At 47.4% G+C, this 24,550-nt stretch overlaps 1 protein-coding gene across 1 annotated transcript in view; it reads right to left on the bottom strand.

The window, feature by feature from the left end:
- LOC117509961 (sperm-tail PG-rich repeat-containing protein 2-like) overlaps positions 1–24,550 on the bottom strand; it is a 54,125-nt gene that overhangs the window by 21,187 nt on the left and 8,388 nt on the right. Inside the window, exon 3 of the mRNA XM_034169569.1 lies at positions 17,652–17,819. Within this exon, the coding sequence (XP_034025460.1) occupies positions 17,652–17,819 (168 nt within the window). The remainder of the gene's footprint in view (positions 1–17,651; positions 17,820–24,550) is intronic.

Raw genomic sequence — 24,550 nt, 5'->3', positions numbered from 1 at the left:
GCTCCCTCATCCGATCATCTAGACGAATTACCAACGATATTAGCTCATCTAAATCGCCGGGTTCGTCACGGACCGCCAGCTCGTCCTTTAATGACTCATTTAACCCGTCCACAAACACGCCCCGCAAAGCTGCGGCATTCCAACCTGACCGAGCAGAAAAAATCCGAAAGTCCACGGAATACTCCGCCGCATTCCACCTCCCCTGCCTAAAATTCAATGACCGTGGAGCAACGGTATTCGTTTTCATCGGATAACCAAAAACCAGTCGGAACATCGCTGATGCCACAGCTGACGCAGCAGGAAGCGAAACAACTTGCGCCGCAAGCTCCGTAACACGGGCGTCTGTTTGTTTAAATTGATTCGCGAGATGCTGTAATTGCTCCCATATTTTCTCCAAGTGTTCTTGGACTTTCTTGGCAAAAGGAACCGCCTCTGCCGCTGGGTCCATTATGAAATGGCCGGGAACTACTGTTATGTGTCGACGCAGATTGAGGAGCGAACCTGCGTCAGACAGGACCCAGCACTAAAAATAACCAAGAAGCGGTTCCATCAACAAAAAACAATTTATTTTTCACCTGTGCCTAAATAAATCATACAAAAAAAACCCCAACCCAATGTCCTTCAGGAGGAGTGACTGCTGGCACGCTCTCCAGTGTTCACGGGGAGAGAAGTCCGATGCTCCTGGACTCACTACCAACAAACAGACACCCCCCAGGTGGACACGACAAACTGATTCTCTGTTGAAGCACAGAAGATGTGAGGCACGTTAGCTATTATAGCAATTTCTTTCACAGAACACATGCTATCAGCAACACATCAAGGTTTATACTTTTATCTTTATGCACATGAGCAGCTTCTCACAATAAGTGGAGGATCACTTATCCTGCACGCCACAACAGTGAGAAGCAAGCCACACCATTCTCATCACAATTTCACGTATACTATGTAGCAAAACCTCAAGTTATTATCTACAATTAATCCAACAGTTAATTACCTTTACTGTGTGCTGACAGCATGTGTCCTCACCCTTCCTTGCTTCACAGGCTTATTGTGTCAAACCCAGGTGCGGTCCTCAGCGTCTCACAAACGAACATCACAAGGTCGAGTTCCCGGCAGTTCTGCTTGGCTCACACCTGCCTTAAAAGCAGAACGCCATCCAATTATCTGCTACAGCTGAAAGTCTTTAGGGCTGCACGTGAGCACCAGTCCCAGGTGCCTCACATGATATTGACGAGGGTGAGGATTCTTCAGCCAGCACCTTCTTTTCCATAGACAAATCAGCTTCCATGCCACCTGAGGAGCAAAGAAAAGAAAACAACACCAAAACCTCCAGCCACACCCCCGACACACAACATTGATGTGTTCATTGACAAATTGTAACCTCTACTGCATGTCTTTTATTTAACAGAGGGACTTTGTGGGGGATTCTTGCAAATAAATTAGCTTCACACAGGCGTCTTCTAACTGTCACAGCACTTACAGGTAATTCCAGACTGTCTTTGATCATCCTGGAGCTGATCAATGGGTGAGCCTTTGCCATTCTGTTTATTCTTCTATCCATTTTGATGGTTGTGTTCCGTTTTCTTCCATGCGTCTCTGTTTTTTTTTGTCCATTTTAAAGCATTGGAGATCATTGTAGATGAACAGCCTATAATTTTTGCACCTGCGTATACGTTTTCCCCTCTCCAATCAACTTTTTAAACAAACTACACTGTTCTTCTGAACAATATCTTGAACGTCCCATTTTCCTCAGGCTTTCAAAGAGAAAAGCATGTTCAACAGGTGCTGGCTTCATCCTTAAATAGGGGACACCTGATTCACACCTGTTTGTTCCACAAAATTGACGAACTCACTGACTGAATGCCACACTACTATTATTGTGAACACCCCCTTTTCTACTTTTTGTACTAATAGCCCAATTTCATAGCCTTAAGAGTGTGCATATCATGAATGCTTTGTTGTGTGGGCCGCCAGAAGAGGAGGTACTGCTGGCCCACCACCAGAGGGCGCCCTGCCTGAAGTGCGGGCTTCAGGCACGAGAGGGCGCTGCCGCCACGGACACAGCCGGGAGTGACAGCTGTCACTCATTAATTCCTGACAGCTGTCACTCATTCTTCATCATCTCACTCCATAAAACCCAGACGTCATCTCCACCTCATCGCCGAGATATCGTACTTCTATGGAGGTAATATTCTCTGCCAGCATTCAGTGATTTCCAGAGCTATTGTGTTGCAGCTGTCAACCAGAGGACCGGCGTGGGTCACGACTGTTTCGTCCTTCGTCTCGTCAGATAAGTGGTTAAACAGACGCTGCACGAGTGTTTGTTAAAGGTGGAGGTGGCATTCCCACCGTTGTTGTTACGGGGTGTACACACACCCACACTTGACTGTCTTTGTTCTTCGCCAGCAGTACCAGATCCGACAGTCGGGGACGGTGATCACCTGGGAATTCGGGACTTGGCGGCTCCAGTATTCACCAGGTTCGGTGGCGGCGGAAATCGTGTGGTTCCGGCTCTTCTCAGGACAGACGTCTTCTATCCTCGAGCCTGCCCACACGTCACCTTTGTGGATTGACTGTTATCAGATTCTGAGATTGTCTGTGTATTCGTTGTGCACCTTCACAACATTAAATTGTTACTTTTTGGCTCATCTATTGACCGTTCATTTGCGCCCCCTGTTGTGGGTTTGTGTCACTACACTTTCACAACAGGATATCTCGGCCAGCGTCATGGATCCCAAGGGGCGTCACCCATCTGTTGGACAGCCAATGGAAGAGCAGGGTGCACAGGCGTCTGCAGGAGGCGTGCTCGGTGAGTTGCAGCAAATCCTCACCGCCTTTACCACTCGGCTGGAATTGATGTCCGAGCAAAACGTCATCCTTAATCGCAGGATGGAGGCTCTCACCGCACAGGTGGAAGCGCGCGATCAGAGCGCTGCTGCGGCTCCTCCTCCTGCCGACCCGGTGCCGGGTATTAACATTCCACTGGTCGTTCAACAAACCCCCCCACCATCCCCTGAAGCATACATAAGTCCCCCTGAGCGATACGGGGGTTGTGTGGAGACGTGCGCGGACTTTCTGATGCAGTGTTCGCTCGTCTTTGCACAACGACCCATGATGTACGCGTATGACGCCAGCAAGGTGGCTTATGTAATTAATTTGCTTCGGGGTAAGGCACGCGCCTGGGCTACGGCGCTCTGGGAACAGAACTCACGGTTGTTATCAGCATACACTGGGTTTGTGGGGGAGTTCAGAACAGTGTTTGATCACCCTAACAGAGGAGAGACCGCTTCAACAATGCTGCTGTCAATGCGACAGGGGCGCCGGGGCGCCGGTGCGCAGCCGAATATGCAGTCGACTTCCGCATCGCGGCTGCGAGGTCCGGCTGGAATAACGTTGCGCTCCGCGCCGCCTTCATAAACGGACTGTCATCGGTCCTGAAGGAGCATCTGGTAGCTAAGGAAGAACCGCGGGATTTAGATGGGCTTATCGATCTCGTTATACAATCGGTTGGAGGAGCGCCATCGGGAGCGAGGCGAAGGACGTGGCTGGATATGCGCCGTCCCTCTCCCTTCCGGGTTCGAAAAGGGGCCGCCCTCCCCACGCTCCACAGCCGCAGCGCTCCGTGGGGCAACAGCTCCCCCTGCTGACGTTGTTAGGGAAATGCACAGGGCCAAAATGAGGAGGCTGGTCCGCGGGGAGTGTTTTCTCTGCAGCTCAAAGGAGCACATACAGAAAAACTGCCCCAAACGGCCAGAACGACAACAACCGCCCTTAGAGACTGGGATAAGGGGGGGTCATAACATTCACGTGGGACACACACAGATTGCCACACGACTCCCAGTTACAATCCAGAGCGGGGATTTAACCCTTCAAGCCCCAGCACTGGTGGACACGGGGTCAGAAGGGAATCTGCTAGACAGCAGATGGGTAAGGGAGGTAGGGCTCCCTCTGGTGGCGCTTCCTTCGCCATTGCAGGTGCGGGCACTAGATGGCACCCTCCTCCCTTTAATCACACACAAGACACAACCAGTAACTCTGGTGGTGTCTGGAAACCATCGGGAGGAGATTGAGTTTTTTGTAACTCCTTCTACCTCCCGCGTGATTTTGGGCTTCCCCTAGATGTTGAAACACAATCCCCGGATTGATTGGCCGTCTGGGGTAGTGGTTCAGTGGAGCGAAACCTGCCATCGGGTGTGTTTAGGATCCTCGGTTCCTCCCGGTTTGCATGCTAAGGAGGAGGTCAAAGCCCCTCCCAATCTGACGGCGGTGCCGGTTGAGTACCACGATCTTGCTGACGTCTTCAGCAAGGATCTGGCACTCACCCTTCCCCCGCACCATCCGTACGATTGTGCCATTGATTTGGTTCCAGGTGTTGAGTTCCCATCCAGCAGGCTGTACAACCTCTCACAACCTGAGCGCGAATCAATGGAGACCTACATCCGGGACTCATTAGCTGCCGGGCTGATCCGGAACTCCACCTCCCCGATGGGTGCAGGTTTCTTTTTTGTGGGCAAGAAAGATGGCGGACTCCGTCCATGCATTGATTACAGGGGGCTGAATGAGATTACGGTTCGCAACCGATACCCGTTGCCATTGTTAGATTCCGTGTTCACCCCCCTGCATGGAGCCAAAATCTTTACTAAGCTGGATCTTAGAAATGCGTATCACCTGGTTCGGATCCGGAAGGGAGACGAATGGAAGACGGCATTTAACACCCCGTTAGGTCACTTTGAGTACCTGGTCATGCCGTTCGGCCTCACCAACACCCCCGCGACGTTCCAAGCCTTGGTTAACGACGTCTTGCGGGACGTCCTGCACCGATTCGTCTTCGTATATCTGGACGATATTCTCATCTTTTCTCCGGATCCTGAGACCCATGTCCAGCATGTACGTCAGGTCCTGCAGCGGTTGTTAGAGAACCAACTGTTTGTGAAGGGCGAGAAGTGCGAGTTTCACCGCACGCCTTTGTCCTTCCTGGGGTTTATCATCTCCTCTAACTCCGTTGCCCCTGATCCGGCCAAGGTTGCGGCGGTGAGAGATTGGCCCCAACCAACAAGCCGTAGGAAGCTGCAACAGTTCCTCGGCTTCGCTAATTTCTATAGGAGGTTCATTAAGGGCTACAGTCAGGTAGTTAGCCCCCTGACAGCCCTGACCTCTCCAAAAGTCCCCTTCACCTGGTCGGATCGGTGCGAAGCCGCGTTCAAGGAGTTGAAACGACGGTTCTCTACTGCGCCAGTTTTGGTGCAGCCCGACCCTAGCCGCCAGTTCGTGGTTGAAGTGGACGCCTCTGACTCAGGGATAGGAGCCGTGCTATCCCAGAGCGGAGAGACCGATAAGGTTCTTCACCCGTGTGCCTACTTTTCTCGCAGGTTGACCCCAGCTGAACGGAACTATGACGTTGGCAATCGAGAACTCCTTGCGGTGAAAGAGGCTCTTGAGGAGTGGAGACACCTGTTGGAGGGAGCGTCTGTGCCGTTCACGGTTTTCACTGACCATCGGAACCTGGAGTATATCAGGACCGCCAAGCGGCTGAACCCCAGGCAAGCCCGCTGGTCACTGTTCTTCGGACGTTTTGACTTCCGGATCACCTATCGCCCCGGGACCAAGAACCAGGGTACACGAAGACGAAGTCAAAACGGTGCTGTCGGATCCACCGGAGCCCATCATTCCGGAGTCCACTATCTTGGCCACCCTCACCTGGGACATGGAGAAGACCGTCCGGGAGGCCCTGGCACGGAGCCCGGACCCCGGAACTGGTCCGAAGAATCGTCTATACGTCCCACCAGAGGCCAGAGCCGCAGTCTTGGACTTCTGTCACGGTTCCAAGCTCTCCTGTCATCCAGGGGTGCGAAGGACCGTGGCAGTTGTCCGGCAGCGCTTCTGGTGTGCGTCTATGGAGGCCGACGTCCGGGAGTACATCCAGGCCTGCACCACCTGTGCCAGGGGCAAGGCAGACCACAAGAGGTCCCAAGGGCTTCTCCAGCCACTTCCTGTGCCTCATCGCCCCTGGTCCCATATCGGCCTGGATTTCGTCACGGGCCTCCCGCCGTCCCAGGGCAACACCACCATCTTCACGATAGTGGACCGATTCTCCAAGGCGGCCCACTTCGTGGCCCTCCCGAAGCTCCCAACAGCCCAGGAGACAGCAGACCTCCTGGTCCACCACGTCGTCCGTCTGCATGGGATACCTACCGATATCGTCTCTGATCGTGGTCCCCAGTTCTCCTCACACGTCTGGAGGAGCTTCTGCCGGGAACTGGGGGCCACTGTGAGCCTCTCGTCCGGGTATTACCCGCAGACCAATGGACAGGCAGAACGGGCCAATCAGGAATTGGAGCAAGCCCTGCGCTGTGTAACGTCCGCACACCCGACGGCCTGGAGTGAACATCTGGCCTGGATCGAGTATGCACATAACAGCCAGGTGTCCTCTGCCACCGGCCTCTCCCCGTTTGAGGTGTGTTTGGGGTATCAGCCCCCATTGTTTCCCGTGGTGGAGGGAGAGGTCGGTGTGCCCTCGGTCCAGGCCCACCTGCGGAAGTGCCGTCGGGTGTGGCGCTCCGCCCGTTCTGCCTTGTTGAAGGCCCGGATGAGGGCGAAGACCCATGCGGACCGCCGGCGATCCCCGGCCCCTGCTTACCAGCCCGGGCAGGAGGTGTGGCTGTCCACGAAGGACATCCCCCTCCAGGCAGACTCCCCGAAACTCAAGGACAGGTATACTGGACCTTACAGAATCCTCAAAATCCTCAGTCCTGCCGCAGTGAAGCTCCAACTCCCGGCTTCACTGCGGATCCAGCCAGTCTTTCATGTGTCCAGAATCAAGCCTCACCACACCTCACCCCTCTGTGCTCCCGGTCCGGCGCCGCCTCCTGCCCGGATCATTGACGGGGAGCCGGCTTGGACAGTGCGCCGGCTCCTGGACGTCCGTCGAATGGGCCGGGGGTTCCAGTATTTGGTGGACTGGGAGGGGTATGGACCCGAAGAACGCTCCTGGGTGAAGAGAAGCTTCATCCTGGATCCGGCCCTCCTAGCCGATTTCTACCGTCGACACCCCGATAAGCCAGGAGGCGCCCGTTGAGGGGGGGGGGTCCTGTTGTGTGGGCCGCCAGAAGAGGAGGTACTGCTGGCCCACCACCAGAAGGCGCCCTGCCTGAAGTGCGGGCTTCAGGCACTAGAGGGCGCTGCCGCCACGGACACAGCCGGGAGTGACAGCTGTCACTCATTAATTCCTGACAGCTGTCACTCATTCTTCATCATCTCACTCCATAAAACCCAGACGTCATCTCCACCTCATCGCTGAGATATCGTACTTCTATGGAGGTAATATTCTCTGCCAGCATTCAGTGATTTCCAGAGCTATTGTGTTGCAGCTGTCAACCAGAGGACCGGCGTGGGTCACGACTGTTTTCGTCCTTCGTCTCGTCAGATAAGTGGTTAAACAGACGCTGCACGAGTGTGTGTTAAAGGTGGAGGTGGCATTCCCACCGTTGTTGTTACTGGGTGTACACACACCCACACTTGACTGTCTTTGTTCTTCGCCAGCAGTACCAGATCCGACAGTCGGGGACGGTGATCACCTGGGAATTCGGGACTTGGCGGCTCCAGTATTCACCAGGTTCGGTGGCGGCGGAAATCGTGTGGTTCCGGCTCTTCTCAGGACAGACGTCTTCTATCCTCGAGCCTGCCCACACGTCACCTTTGTGGACTGACTGTCATCAGATTCTGAGATTGTCTGTGTATTCGTTGTGCACCTTCACAACATTAAATTGTTACTTTTTGGCTCATCTATTGACCGTTCATTTGCGCCCCCTGTTGTGGGTCCGTGTCACTACACTTTCACAACATTCTTGATCTTGTTGGATTTGTAAGAATCTACTGAATCTACTGGTACCTTGTTTCCCATGTAACAATAAGAAATATACTCAAAACCTGATTAATCTTTATTCACATAGCACTACTATTATTCTGAACACTACTGTATAAGATATACCTCACTGAATTTTCATGACACTCACCTGTTTCCAATTAACCTGTTCACCTGTGGAATGTTCCAAACAGGTGTTGTTGGTCAAGTTGGTTACATAATTTCTCCACTGTGGGACCAATAAAGTATATCTCATCTCGACTCTTTGAGCATTCATCAACTTTCCAGTCTTTTGTTGCCCCTGTCCCAGCTTTTTTGAAATGTATTGCAGGCATCCATTTCAAAATGAGCAATATTTGCACAAAAACAAAAGTCTATCAGTTTTAACATTAAATATCTTGTCTTTGTGGGGTATTCAATTGAATATAGGTTGAAGAGGATTTGCAAATCATTGTATTCGGTTTTAATTTACATTTCACACAACGTCCCAACTTCATTGGAATTGGGGTTGTATCTTGGATAAAGAATCAAACATTCAAGAAAAAACAACACGTCACTGAACTTAATATCCAAATCATGAAACAAAAATCAACTGTCAAGAAACAGGCAGTTATGTCATGCACAGAATCCTAACCCTCATTTTTACTCAGCATCGCCATAGCAGATCTACATGTTGATTTGGCACAACTTTTACACCAGATGCCCTTCCTGACACAACTCCACATTAATTGGAGAAATGTGGTAGGGGTTGGGGTTTGAACCCGGAACCTTCCGCACTGAAGCAAGCACACTAGCCACTTAGTCACCACCACTTCTACATGCATAGGGAAAAGCAGAAAGCACAGGGAATAAGTAAACATGGGAATGGTGAGGTAGCAGGCTTCTGAAGAGATGTCCACCAGCAGGATCTGATACACAAACCTTGGCATTGTGGCCTCGTATATCTATGAGAGAGCCCTTTTAAAGCTATCGGAAACAAGTTGTTCTCTAATGAGACACACGGGAGCAGGTGAGACCAATGAAGAAACGTAAACAAACCAACACGGAATAAAAGTGAAAGGCAGAATGAAAAGTGATCAAAGAAAGTAACAACGAAGGGTGAACAGCAGAAAACTCACAGAACTAACAAAGTGCACCAGTGACAAGACAACATCAAATTAAATAATGAAACAGCTATGCTCGCAAGCTGCCACACTGAGAAACAGCAACTGGCTCCTCTGAGCATGAGAATCAAAACCCAAACACAGAAAAGAGATCACAGATGAAGTAAGACAGGAGCAAGACGCAGACGAAGGAGATCATGAAACACCACAAGTAACCTACATAACAGAAGGGAACACACCAAAGTGAAACTAAAGGAAGACTCGGATTGGATGGCAAAAGCTAAAGAAGAACTCGGGACAGTCCACAGAAACGGGGCCATATGAGTGGACACACAAGGGAAACCACAGGAATAAGAGTAAAGACACTAGCAGCCATTTGAGCAGGCAGTCCATGCAGTGCATGGGCACAGCACATGGACACAGATCAATTACTGTCAAAGTTACACATGCTAATGGGGAATGTCACACTTCAGCCAACCTGCAGGATGTAATGTCTGCTATCATATGAATGATGATATATTAAGAAAACCCATATTGCAAATGTCATAATGGGTGTATTTAGTTCAGGGCAGTTGACAGTATCAGGCTGAGGGTCAAGACTGATTTATACTTGTGACAAATCTCTGTAAAACAGTGCATACACTGAGGCAGCGGAAGCAAAGGATATCATATTCTCTCAAAAGCTTTTCAGTCAGGTCTGGGAGTATGCGCTAATGTCACATCCACTACACCCAAAACCGCCTTGAGTCCTGGACAGCAATCACCCAGACAGAGAGCTGATCCAACTCCACCTCCCAAACAGCACAACAGCAGAGTAATGTGTGGGCATCCTCTTGGACTTTTCCACCTGCCTGGGTCCTCAACACTGAGCCAGCAATATTCTGTATCAGGCACAGAGAAATGCGCTACACGGCCAAAATGTCTTAGCTGACCTACCTTCACAATGCAAGTGATACTTCTCATCTGAGTCTCCCTAAGTAACCTCTCATTTGACATAAAGTCATTCCAGCAGTACCCAAAGATCCTCTGAAGAGATCTGGGACCAAAGACGTGTCCTCCATAAGCGCTTTCCAAGTGTCTCTCAATCTAAAAGATAAGTCCGTCCACCTCAGCACAAAACCTTCTTGACTTAGTAGTTAGCGCTGATCCTGCACAACAAGAAGCTCATGGGATTGTTTCCCACCCTTTATGTGTGGAGTTTGCATGTTCTCCCGTGTCTGTGTGGGTTTCCTCCCACAATGAAAAACATGCTTATTTAGGGTCTGCTCCTTTATCTATGCCTGGTCAAGGCAGCATCTCTACATCTGGAGTTGGACCCTGGCTACCGGACTGTGGCTGCCCACTGCTCCTAGTGGATGGATTGTGGGTAACTGCTGTATTGAATATAGCAACAGACATATCTTTACAGAATCAAAAGTTGCCTGACGTTCCACTTTAAACAGAGAACTGGACCTCCCAGACAACACTAAGGTTGGAATGTGTCACACTGGACTGACAATGTGTTATTACCCTGCATCAAAATCCTCCTTTTTTGCAAAGTGATCAGTCTTCCATACATTTCCTGGCTGAATTTACAACGCCTCCGGAAAGCTTCAATGAACAGTCCCTATGGACCAAAAACACTTGCGCCACACTGTTGAAGTCAATCCCACTTCAACCTGAAGTTATTAGACAGCTTAATGAAATCTGTCCAATTCAGAGAACCTCCAGACACCAACAGGACACTCCTACAATAACATCCCAATTTGACATGGGCTGATAACTGGTTTCAAGGTATACTGTGGTATGAAAAAGCCACGGTATCAAAACCACTAAAATTTTCCATTATACCATCCCTACAGTATGAGCGATTATGAGAATTCTCGACAGGCAGAGCAGAGGCGGCTGCTGCCACCCTTCCCCCTGGCATGCACCTTTGTCTCTGGCTGGCTGAAGGAGGCGAAGGCCTGCGCTGAATTTTTTCCCTCCGTCTAAAAGGACCAAGTCGGCTTTTTCATTTATTTTCTGCAGAATAGCCCTTCAAACCAAAAATGGTGGCAACAAAGCTATGGCCTGTGTCGGACTCGGAGTGATTCAAGATACCCGCAAAGGATTACATGGAAGGAGTAAACTTTATCCCATCTTTGAAACCACTGAGAAGTACCAGTGGGACTCGAGTCGTGCTTGTGGTCAACCCAAATTTCTCACACAAACATGTCAAGGACAAATACATCATTCCAAGCACTTTGTTGGTGAAGCTGGGCCAAGTATTGAGTATCCAGAGTTCCGGACGTTATTCAGCCCTAAGCAAGTAAGTCATGTTTCCCATGGGACAGATGCTACATGTCTAAAAGAGAGATGATCATTTTGGTATTTTCTCTAAATTTATCAGTGTATAGTGCTCGTAGCGGTAGACATCGCGTCATTTAGTGAGCCTGAATCACACACGCTTCATATGCAAATAGCCATAATGTTGTTAAAGCACATTTTAAAGCTATACATAATACCGTAATGCAGCTGAGTGTGAAGCGTCCGGGATGAAAATCAGCACCTCCAAATCCGAGGCCATGGTTCTCAACCGGAAAAAGGTGCCTTGCCCTCTTCAGGTCGGTGGAGTGTCCTTGTCTCAAGTGGAGGAGTTTAAGTATCTCGGGGTCTTGTTCACGAGCGAGGGACGGATGGAGCGTGAGATCGACAGACGGCTCGGTGCAGTGTCTGCAATGATGTGGCCGCTGTATCGGACCGTCGTGGTGAAGCTGAGCAGGGGGTCAAAGCTCTCGATTTACCGATCGATCTACGTTCCGCCCCTCACTTACGGTTATGAGATTTGGCTCATGACTGAAAGAACGAGATCGTGAGTACAAGCGGCCGAGATGAGTTTCCTCCGCAAGGGTGGCTGGGCGCTCCGTTAGAGATAAGATGAGGAGCTCGGTCACTCGGGAGGAGCTCGGAGTCGAGCCGCTGCTCCTCCACGTGAAAGGAGCCAGCTGAGGTGGCTCAGGCATTTTTTCCAGATGCTCCCTGGACACCTTGCTGGAGAGGTGTTCCGGGCACGTCCCATTGGGAGGAGGCCCCAGGGAAGACCCAAGACACGCTGGAGGGACTGTGTCTCTCAGCTGGCTTGGGAATGCCTCTGGGTTCCCCCGGAGGAGCTGGGGAAGGTGTGGTGGATCGGGAAGTCTGGGTGGGTTTGCTTGAGCTGCTGCCCCTGCAACCCGACTCCGGATAAAGCGGAAGAAAATGGATGGATGGATGGATGGACATAATACCATGAAACTGTGAAACCACTGTATTTTGCCCCTGGTTATCATACCATCCAAATCGCATACCGGCCCATGTATAATCCCAATAAACCTAGGATCTCAACCAGCCAGGTGGCAAAAGATCATAGGTTATAAAACAACCAACACTGGGATGGAATCACAGTGCCCCCTGCTGGGAAGAACACAGACCCCTCAGTACACGAATATACATTCTTATACTCATACTCAGCTTCAACTGCTTTTCCGGGTCGGGTCGCGGGGGCAACAGCTCCAGTAGGGGACCCCAACTTCTCTCCACCTAGTTGTGAGTCTTCCCCGGGGTCTCCTCCCAGATGGACGTGCCTGGAACACCTCCCTAGGGAGGAACCCAGCAGGCATCCTTACCAGATGCCCGAACCACCTCAGCTGGCTTCTTAAAGGGTGGCAACCCTCAAACACCGTGGTGGACACCGGTGGTCAGGGAAGCCGTCCGACTGAAGAAGGAGTCCTTCTGGAATATGTTATCTCGGAGGACTCCAGAGGCAGTTGCAAGGCACCGACAGTCCCGAAGGGCAGCAGCCTCTGCTGTGGGGAGGCAAAGCAGTGGGTGTTGAAGGACTTCGGAGCAACCATGGAGAAGGATTTTCAGTCGGCACCAAGGTGCTTCTGGCGGATCATGAGGCACCTCAGGAGGGGAAAACGGGGAACCATCCAAGCTGTCTACAGTAAGGATGGGACTCTGTTGACCTCAACTGAGGATGTAATTCAGTGCTGGAAGGAAAACTTTGAGGAATATACTTTCCTTTTAACAAAGAGAAACTGTAATTATTTTCCTGTTTTTATACTTAGCCAAAGATTAAATTTATACTCATATATAATCTAATCTAATTTATACTCATATATATCATATAATCTTATATACATTTCTTGGTGCACATTTAAATGTTATTTGTTGAATTATTAAGTCATAGAGCGTGAGGCGGGGTACACCCAGGACAGGACGCCAGTCCGTCACAGGGCCACATATAGACAAACAAACACACTCACACCCACTCGCACACCTACGGACAATTTAAAGATTCCAATCCACCTAACCCACATGTCTTTGGATGTGGGAGGAAACCGGAGCACCCGGAGGAAACCCATGCAAACACGGGGAGAACATGCAAACTCCACACAGAAAGGCCACAGGTGGGAACTGAGCCTATGACCTTCTTGCTGTGAGGCAACAGTGCTAACCACTAAGCCACCGTGCTGCCCCTGACTAGACCAATTGAACTATAAAAACACAATAAATCAGTAACACTAACAACACTGTTAAACTAATATGAACCACAAGAACAACATTCGAAACCCCAAAACCCTAAACTCTCATGGTGCATTGCAGCACAACATTCATTTTTCCACTACCGTTAGCTAATATCGCTAATTTCCCCTAAAATATTAGTTCTATCATCTTTCCAGTTTTGCAGTGTTCATCCTTGACCCAAAATACATAAGCAACACCAAACGGCAAATATCAGCTTTCCCCGCTACTCTGTGATCGAAGCCATACCCACCCACACATGCATACATGCACACTGAGGCCACTTAGCTGGCAACTACCCAGACAAACAACCGGCTAGAATAACTATCTGCCACAGCCAGGTGAAGCGTGAGCATCGCCTTGGCTTTCTCCAGCTGCTTAGGTCTAGGCTGAAACGATCAGTCGAGTAACTTGAATAATTCGATTACAAAAAATGTTTGAGGCAAATTCTGTGCCTTGAATCTTCATTTAACGTTGCAATACATATGCCAGGCCTGTCTGTGGTGCTATAACATCCCCAGAAAAACAAACAGAAGAAGCTGTGTAAGCGCTAATCAAATTAGCACAATAGCTAAAGCGAAGCAGTTCGTTTGTCTGTTTTTAAAAAATACAGTTTCGTCCGCTGCCTGCTCTCCGCTCTACGTGGGGGTGGCTATTCGCTCAGCGGCGGTGGCTGCCTCTCTCTGCCCAGTGTGAGCGGCCTAAACAATGCCCTCACAGCTCCATCCCCGCCACACTGACAGTCTCTGGAAGAAGTCCACTCTTCCTTCTGTGTTTTGCGCAGATTCCTACTTAGTGTTTCGCTTTTTAATTTGCGCTTTTTTGGGCAACACACAACACTTCACAAACACGGTAACTCAAATAAAATAATAATAATAAAAGAAACTGACTGTGAGGCTTGCATGTTCAACCTCCAGCTGAAATGCATCTGCTGAATCACAGAGAAAGAGGGATAAAAAAAAAAATGAACACAGGGACCCAGTTCACCAACCTTAAAAAAACTTAAAATGGTTCAATTTTACAAGTTGAGGAAAACAAAAACAGAAAGCCACATCCCATTGCCATTTCAGCAAAATGTCAAGACTTCGGCCGGACTGTGGCGGAGCTCCTGACACCAGGAAAGATCCAAAACTTGGAAAGATGTGAAAAAATAAATAATTACTGAGGAAAACAGAAAGGGATACACTAAATTTGACAATCTCTGTGATGATGCAGCGACATTGTGCCATTGCTTAGGGAGAGCCCTGGACTGTTGATGTTGTTAAAAATGCAAAAGTACTTTTTATCTGATTACTCGATTAATCATCAGAATAATCGATAGAATACTCGATGACTAAAAGAATTGATAGCTGCAGCCCTACTTAGGTCCTCAACATTGAGACACCAGTGTGCTGGTTCATACCTTATTGAATCACGTCCCAAGTGTGAGAGTCAATTTAAAACTTTGAAGCAGGCTGAACAGTAACCTTTCAAAGTTAAAGCAAGAGACGACACACATACACTGTTAAGTTCAACAGTCAATGGAGAAACAGAAATTCTGTTGTTTGACACAATTTATGTCAAACAAAGCTTCAAGAAAAAGTCTGTCAGTGCCATATTATTCATCTTGATAAAATGTAGTGGCAGCTTATCTGTTAATGAAATGTGAATTTAAAATACTCATAACCATAGGTTTTTCTTGGTATTATGTCCTGGAATTCAGAAAATGCCTTTCAAAAATATACATCTCATACTGTCCATGGCATGGGTTTGAATCTAGTCTGCTTCATTCAAACATCCACACATCAAATTCTCTAAAACTTAAAACGTGTGTTTTAATGTGTATATTATCATTTATATGTCATATTTACTAACAGCTGTTATTAAAAATATGCCCTCCGCAGCACAGTGGGGCATTCACAATATTCAAAACCAAGGTGGTTTCTACAGCAGCTATGTACGCTTGCTGTTGCTATGGATCAATTGTGAACAATCATGTTGTACATGCAGTGCACAGCAGAGAGCTGATGGTGCCACAAGCGCACTTCCTTGAAGCTGGTGGTGTGCCATAACTTGCATGATCATAAATAACACAGCAGGGTATACCCCACCCGCATTCACTGACACCAGGGATGGGCTCCAGCTACCCCACCCCCCCTTCCCCTCATGACCCTTAATTTAAGTAAGCAGGTTTTAAAAATGGACGGCTGATGGATGGCTTATTGCCTTGCTGATCACTGAATCAGCCGAGGTCACGAGGTGGCACCCCGCACGTCGCTTAACTTTTGACCAGAACAAAAAATTTGTGCGGCAGTCTTCTTCACAAAATCGTCAGGTGGCGCCTCGCACCCCTCACTACATAGGTGTGACTCAAAATGTGTGCACCATGAGACAACTTGTGAGGGGTTGACACACACTTTTCCTTTTCTATTTTGGGAGAGGAACAGCGCTACAGGAAGTGGCCAAAGCACTCCAGCAGCCTCCAGCCACCCGGCTTTGCAGCCAGTTGGCACCCACTTGCCAAGCACATGCTGCTCAAGGATATCTTAGTGATGTTCATGTCAGACGGGAAATCAAACAAGAGGAATGTAGGTTTGGTAAGGTTCAACATTACTTGTGTGAAGCGCCTTGAGCAGCTTTGTTTGTGATTTGCTGCTGTATAAATATAAATTGAATTGAAGTGAACTGAGGAACTGAAGACTGAGGAACTGATCAGCATAACAGTGAAAATGAATCCCATGGCTATGTGTAATCTAACAAAGCGGTGCCACATATATAAAACATAACCGTGGCCCTACAACAGAACTTTGTGGTACACCATACTTCATTAAGGAAAACTCATGTCATACCACTAAGATAAACACACTGCAATCAAACCAGTAGGACCTCAACTATTAAAGCATCAGAAGAGAAATGACAAAATAATTTTCCATTCCCTCAGTTCAAAAGTACGACCCAAACACATGAGGTGTCAAAACACCCTAATGAGCTATAGTAGGTGCCTCAGTGTTGAGGACCCTAGCACCTAGAAAAGGCTAAGTGGGTGCCCAAGCATCACCTGGCTGCAGCATATGACTACTGTCATGAGGTGGAGACTAGTTGTCTGCCAGCCCGGGTGGTTGCCAATCTCAAGTGAAGACAATTCCATAGAGGGGGGATGCAATGGCACTGCACAAGCGCAGGCTTGCCGACCTGCTGACCTGCCGACCTGCCCTTACCTCCACTGGTACAATGCTTATGGTATGTTCTAAGTTGCAACTATAGTCAATCCTTTAAAGTAAATGAGTTATACAGACAGGCTTGAACCCTCAATTCTGATCAGTGAATAAATTGATTAATGTGCTTTGTTTCTTCTCAACAACACAGAGGCATAAAACACTCAGGTTGCTTTGACTGCTGTCTCCTGCTGCATCTTTCAAAAGCTGTCTCAGCGACTTTCTAGTTCACTCCTCAGACAACCATTTAAATTCACCTCTATACTCCTTTGATCTCTGCTGGTGCACACAGCAGAAGGGCTGTTTGCGCTTTAAAAAATGTTTGTGTCAGAGAGACGGAGTGAAGAAAATGAACAGAAAGAGAGTTTGAACTTTCTAAGAGGAGTACCACAGAAGATGAAACAGGCGATGATAACGTCATGGACGTGATCTGCTGATCGACCTGAATCACAGCAAGTCTTTAAGGGCCATGCCAGCGTGTTGACACAACCTCGGCCAGAAATCAAGGACGCTGTTGACTTCCTGTGGTCATTACCATATGTAAAATTAATTAATTGACAAGCACAGCAGTATAACGGTGGTCATTAGTTTAATTGAATATTGTAATATAGGCTGAAGAATAATTATAATACCATCTTTGTTGGCATGTAAATGGATGTGCACTGGTGCATTATGGCTTTTTTAAACTTGAGCTGCAATCAGTTATGGAAATGTGTTTTGAGCCGACTGGATGGGTGGATCATTGAGGCTCAGTGGAGCATTACATATGCCTACCACTAATGGACCACGCAGGCAGAATAAGTACACTCAACAGAATAATAAAGCACACGTGCACATATGAACTCTCCACATTCTGTGAGAGATGTACAAGCTGTGTGTGTGTGTGTGTGTGTGTGTGTGTGTGTGGTGTGTGTGTGTGTGTGTGTGTGTGTGTGTGTGTGTGTGTGTGTGTGTGTGTGTCTGTACCAGCATTGGGTGGTAGTAGGCTGGCCCCAGGGTTGTGTCACTGGGTGGAGGCTGCAGCTTGCGGAGCACACCCAGGACATCCTTCTCATAGCCATAGGCTTGGCCTGGGGAGGGAATGGATGGAATATCTGACTCACAAGCCAGCTGGAGACTTTTAGCCTGTAGCCACTGCAGAAAGCAAAAGAGCAGAAACATTAGGAGAATGGGGGGAAATGAATCAGAAATGCAATGCTCTGGGTTACTATATATGAGCAATGCTTGGGGCTAATTCAGTGTGTAGGGAGGGAGGGACACAGAATAGGAGAAACAGACGTGGCAGCAAAGAACAAGATAAAGGGCTGGGGGGGGGGAGTATAAGAAGGAAAAGGACCAGGAGAGATTGTAGTGTAGATACATGTTATCCAGGCACTTCACAGAGAGTGGTGCTGGGAAATATTATGATCATAACCTCGATATGGAGTCCTTACGTGACTGGATAGGTTACACAACAGCGCCAGTGAAAATGGACCAATTGTTGGTATCAGAGATGAGATAAATCCCCTGAACTCAATAACTCCATAAGCAACTGCCAAGTAGCCCTAATGGGGCTATAGTCTCCAGGAATTTCTGTAGTCCCACATAATCCCACCAGAAAATTGATATTTGCTGTTCAAAATCATATATTTTCATGGAAAATGGATTGCATTCATATTGTGCTTTTCCATCTGAATTAGAAGCTCACAGCACTTTACAATGTTGCCTCACATTCTCTCAATCTCACTCTCTCTCTCACACATACACACACACACACACACACACACACACACACACACACACACACACACACACACAAACACACACCAGTGTCAGGGTGCTGCCATGCAAGACACTCAACTACACAATGGGAACAAATTGGGGATTAAGGACCTTGGCCAAGGGCCCTGAGTGGTTTTCTGGTCTGGTCGGGGTTTGAACCAAGGACCCTCTCAAGGACCACCACCATTATATGACTGATCCGACCCTTGAGTACCCCTCCTTTATCACCTACTGGATATTGTTTATTGACTGCACTTGGCTCAACTACCAGTCAATAAAACACCGTTCTCACTTTCATGCAAATGTATCCTGGCAGCTCATAGTTGAATGCTTGTCCTTATCTTAAAAACGTTTAAGAGGGCCCAAAGAGTGTCCATCCATGACAAAGTAGGACATGGTAACCATGGTTGAAATGTTCAAAAAAAATTATTTTTCAGTTGCATACTTTCACATACTTTGGCAATCCCTTAATTCTTTGGATCCCATAATGTTGTTGTGCATACCATCACTGGGACGTTTTCCTCAGGCTCTACAGATGTGATAGCCGTTCGTTTTTTTTTTGTAGAAATTGCATTGTACAAGCCTGTTACATTATTACAAAAGATAAGATCAACTTTATTTATCCCAAAGGAAATTCTTTTGCCAGAGTACTGAAACAGTAAACAATGAACATGGGGGGGGATTTTTGTTTTTTTTAAATAAGTACAACAAATTTATGTGAAATGACTGGAAGACATTTGCACAAGATGTTTGACAATATTGCACATAATTCTGAGTCAATGAATAGCTGAATAACTCTGTTCATTTTGTTTTCATCCTGCGGAAGGAGGAGGAATTATACAGTCTGAATGCCACAGGTAGAAAAGACCTCCTGTGACATTCTGTGGTGCACCTCAGTGGTCTCAGTCTCTGACAGGACATCTGTGTGGCATGCTGTGGGTAGGAGGTGTTGTCCAGGATGCTGAGCAGTTTCCTCCACATCCTCCTCTCTGACACCTCCACTACAGACTCCAGTTCAACCCCCAGAACAGAGCCAGCTCTCCTGATGAGCTTGTCGAGTCTGTTTATGTCAGCTGCCTTCATCATGTGCTAGATTGGCAAGTTACATCAACAAACCACAGGATGGATCCCATTCATGGGTAACTGTAAGCTTCACACTTGGTTCATCACATTTATAGACCGAGAGCTCATGGGATATGCATCCCAGAAAGTGAGAACAGCTTGACCCCATGCCACTTACATAAAACAAAAAGTATTTCATATTTTCTTTTCTTTTTTCATTGTTGAATTTGTTTTGGTTTGCATAATTTAAAGTGGTTGTTTGTTTGTTTTTTGACAAAGAACCATGTACAGTGACTAAATGTTGGTGAAATTGAGAAATGAGAGGTGACAGCCCACATTTAGATGGAGTGAAGGAGAATAGCACCACTACAGAACAACAACCTGTATCCTGACTAGTGTTTGTTGTCAGTGGTGCAACCAACACACACACACACACAAAAAACTTGATTTTGTTTTTGTGAAGAGTAGCTGTTATGTTTTATGAATAACAATTGCTATTGTTCGCTCTATCTGTTGTGCACTGTATGTGTGAATTAACAATGTGCATGTAATAGATACTAAAAATTAACTTTACAGTGGCAATTTACACATTTTCTACAAATCATGTTACCTAATCACTAACGCAATCCTTACCTAGTTCCCCACACCCTGCCCCCAGGCCCAAAAAATGTCTCTGGTGCTACCATTGACAACTGTGTGAGAGCCTCATCCTGTCAGATCTCAGAAGCTAAGCAGTGCGGGGCCTGGTTAGTACTGGCATAGGAGACCTTTTTGGAACACCAGCGGCTGTGTGTTTCTCCAGGCTACACTGGAGCGTTAGGAAGGGCATCTGGCATAAAACTTGTGCCAAATGCCAATGCGGACCTGGCTGTATCCGCTGTGACGACCCCGAACAAAATAGGAGCAGCCGAATGGACAACCACAATAAAAGTAATAAACTGAAATTGAATATTCTTGACTCTATACTTTCTGTTCTATACTCTCTGTTCACCCTCATTTGCACTTCTGTAACAGAATGCAATGAGGTGTCATTTCATCAGGATTAAATTTCAAAACTGCCCTTTTGGCTCATTTTCAAGAATATGTCGACTTTGAGCAAACGATTTAAAAAGTAATTCATGCCCAGACTCTGCGCTCTAGTCTCAGTGGTGTCAGAGACATGAGTAGTGTTTGTTGATTTTGGCAATTGCCATGGTAATGCTTAAATTTTTGACAAAGTGTTCCATTATACCCCCATCACACTAGAGGCTGAATCGAACGATTCGAGCAATATACTGCACTGGCCAGCCAAACACAGAACCTGCCAGAATGCCCAGGATTGTGGCACAAATGAGCGTAAATGCACCTGGGCAACACGACTGCAGTGGAACATAACGACTGTGGCAACGATTGTGGGCGGACCAAACTCGCAGTGCGACACAAAATGTTGTGTGTTGGGGGTTTGGCAGGACATTTTGGTGTTGTTTTCTTTCTTTGCTCTCCAGTGGTATGCAAAACTGGTTTTTGTCTGTGGAGAAGGTGCTGGCAGAAGAGTCCTTCCCCCTCATCAGCATTATTGGCTGCACTTGTGGGAGGATGTTCACGTGCAGGCCTAATGACTTGCAGCACCTGTGGATGATGCTCACGTGCAAACTTAAAGACTTTCAGCTGAAGCAGATAATGAGCTGGCGTTCTGCATTTAAGCCATGAGTGATTCGAGCAGAATTGCCGGGAACTCAACCTTGTGATGTTCGTTTGTGAGACGCTGAGGACCGCGCCAGGGTTTGACACATCGTGCCTGTGAAGGAGGACGGGTGAGGGACACATGCTGTCAGCACACATCAGAGGTGATGATTGTCTGAATAAGTGTTAACAGTAATTTGGTATTTTGTTACGCAGTATATTTGAACAGTGATGAGAGCGCCGAGCTTTGAGCCATTTGGGATGGAGAGCGCGCTGTCCTTCACCTCGCCAGACAACCGCACATTTATGTTGTACACCAATTATTGCACAGGAGGGAAATAAAATTGTTTTGTTTTTGGAACAGCTTTCTGGTTATTTAGCGCTGGGTTCGGTCAGACGTTGGTCCGCTCCTCAACCTGCGTCTGCACATAACACCAAAACAGAATAAGAAGGTGGCCAACTGGTACACGAACCAGTGTCCACATTGAGGATCACACAATCGATATTGCCCAACAAAGCAAAAAAGATATAACATTGAACACAGAAGACCACAAGTTGAATCCCACCACGCCTGCAGAAAAAGAGGGCCACCAAGATCAAGCACCTCATCCCCGCCCGCGGCCATGGATGGGGTTGATGAGCCACACCGCAGGAAGGCCCAGCAGAGCCAGCACCTGGGCTGCCACAGGTCACACCACCGCTGTCACAGCCAGAAGCTGTGTCCATATCATCCCCCTGGATCCCCGCCACGCACAGCCGCCCATGTCCTGGAGCAATGTGTCCAGTGAAGAGGAAGCAGGAGCTGGTCACTGCCAACTTCGCAAAGGAGCAGGAGCAGGAGATGGTTGACTAGCTCCAAGCCCCACAGCAGGAATGCCTCCTAAATATAAAACACCCGCACTATGTCCAGAAGGGGCTGAAGAATGCGCTGTGGGAAAACAAGGCCAGGAAGATGGGCAATGACATGGAGTACCTCAAGAAGTGGTACGCCAACATGAGAACAAGGTACGACAAGCTGAAGCAAGCCCCCTCTGGTGCAGGATCCAGTGAGCTGCCTGCGAGGGACACCTGGATCCTGCGCCACTTCAATTCCCTGAAGCCTCACCTCATTGTTCAGGCCAACAAGAGGGTCTCAGTCAGTGTACGTATACACTACATTAACCCCATGTGTGCATGTCTTGTGTATTTCCCCCTGCGCCTCGTGTGAAAGGCGCAGGAGGACTGAAAAGGCACCGGAGGCCTACATACCCCCTGAAATGCAAGATGGATGTCAATCATATAATCCTGTCAGGGTGAGTGAAGGCAAGGCACAGACAGAGGCTGGACACAAATGCAGGCTCTCAAACAGGGTCAGTACACGAGCAAACTGGGTTTTCAGAGCTGAGGCAAAAAAGCAGGATCCGGTACACTGAGCAGAGTCAAAAACACGGCTTGGCATAAACAGGACAAGACAGACTGCTGGTAAGTGACTGAAATCAACAAACGAGCAGGGAGGACATGAACAGAAGCAGTTTAAATAAGAACAGGTGGTAATAGGATAATGAGATGCACGTGGCCTGAAAGGACCTGGAAGGGGGTGTGGTCAGGTGAATCTAAGAGGGGAAAAAAGATGCAAGCAAAGGCAGTGACAAGTGGGCAAGGAAATGACAGACAAATGGGGCGTGGCCAACAGTGACAAGGAAGTGCAGGTGCAGGACAAGAGCGCAGTGATCAGAGGGAGACAGTGATACCAATGAAGCTGGGTGTGAATACATGACAACTGAGATGAGTGCAGACAAGGGGCAGACGAAGACAGGATGGTAAGCAGGTGTAAGTGAGCAGTGAAGAGAATTACTGACATGACAACTAATGATCAATACAAACTAGAACAGAACTGAAAGGCAAACCAGAAGATAAACACAGAAGAAAAACTACATAAAAACTGATCAGAGAATAATAGGAATTAAACACTAAGACAAAACTAAACTGAAACAGACTAAGAAATAAACGAAGTAAAACAGATACTAAGAGATAACCTGATATTAAGGTACTACAGATAACAGAAATGTGAACAGCAAAAATAAGCAGATGATAACTAAATGATAAACAATGAAAACACAGACTGAATGAACCAAACAAAACAGAACTGAACCATGGTTGAAGTATGAAAAGAAACAAAGTGACAAAGCAAAACAGATCAATGAATAAATACATGACAAAAAATAAAACTAAAACATCAAAGCAGGGGCAAAAAGTGGGCATAAGAAAGGGGAAGAACTAAAACAACCCAGATCTGGGCCAAACTGTGACAGTCCCCCCCCCCCCACACACACTTTTATTGGCATTCAGGGTACTGCACTTAAGTAGCTTAGATCGTATTTGGCCGAAAGGAGCTTTTGAGTGTTGTTAGATGGAAAGGTGATGTAACACAGTGGTAAACATAGCACTGTCCCAGCTTTTTTTAAATGTGTTGCAGGCATCCATTTCAAAATGAGCAAATATTTCCACAAAAACAATAAAGTTTATCAGTTTGAACATTAAATATCTTGTCTTTGTGGTGTATTCAATTGAATATAGGTTGAAGAGGATTTGCAAATCATTGTATTCTGTTTTTATTTACATTTTACACAACGTCCCAACTTCAATGGATTTGGAGTTGTACATTAAGGAACAGGAAGAGGATCATTCTTGTATTGCCCGCTCTTTATACCAGGAATTAAATATTAAACATTGCCTTAGTGTGTGTGTGTGTGTGTGTGTGTGTGTGTGTGTGTGTGTGTGTGTGTGCATTTTGTTTTTTTACAGTGAGAACAGAATCATTACCAGTAACATCATTGTATTGCATTTAGACAGTACATTCATTGTTCTTATGATGTTCTGTGCTCTCTCATTATTTTGTCCTCACACATTTTCGTTGATTTATGTACCTACACTCAACAAAAATATAAACGCAACACTTTTGGTTTTGCTCCCATATTGTATGAGATGAACTCAAAGATCTAAAACTTTTTCCACATACACAATATCACCATTTCCCTCAAATATTGTTCACAAACCAGTCTAAATCTGTGATAGTGAGCACTTCTCCTTTGCTGAGATAATCCATCCCACCTCACAGGTGTGCCATATCAAGATGCTGATTAGACACCATGATTGATGCAGAGGTGTGCCTTAGACTGTCCACAATAAAAGGCCACTCTGAAAGATGCAGTTTTGTTTTATTGGGGGGGGATACCAGTCAGTATCTGGTGTGACCACCATTTGCCTCATGCAGTGCAACACATCTCCTTCGCATAGAGTTGATCAGGTTGTCAATTGTGGCCTGTGGAATGTTGGTCCACTCCTCTTTAATGGCTGTGCGAAGTTGCTGGATATTGGCAGGAACTGGTACACGCTGTCGT

This window comes from Thalassophryne amazonica, chromosome 5, assembly GCF_902500255.1.
Source record: "Thalassophryne amazonica chromosome 5, fThaAma1.1, whole genome shotgun sequence".
Lineage (NCBI taxonomy): Eukaryota > Metazoa > Chordata > Actinopteri > Batrachoidiformes > Batrachoididae > Thalassophryne > Thalassophryne amazonica.
Note: the sequence above shows the minus strand (reverse complement) of the source record. Positions and strands in the feature narration are given on the sequence as shown.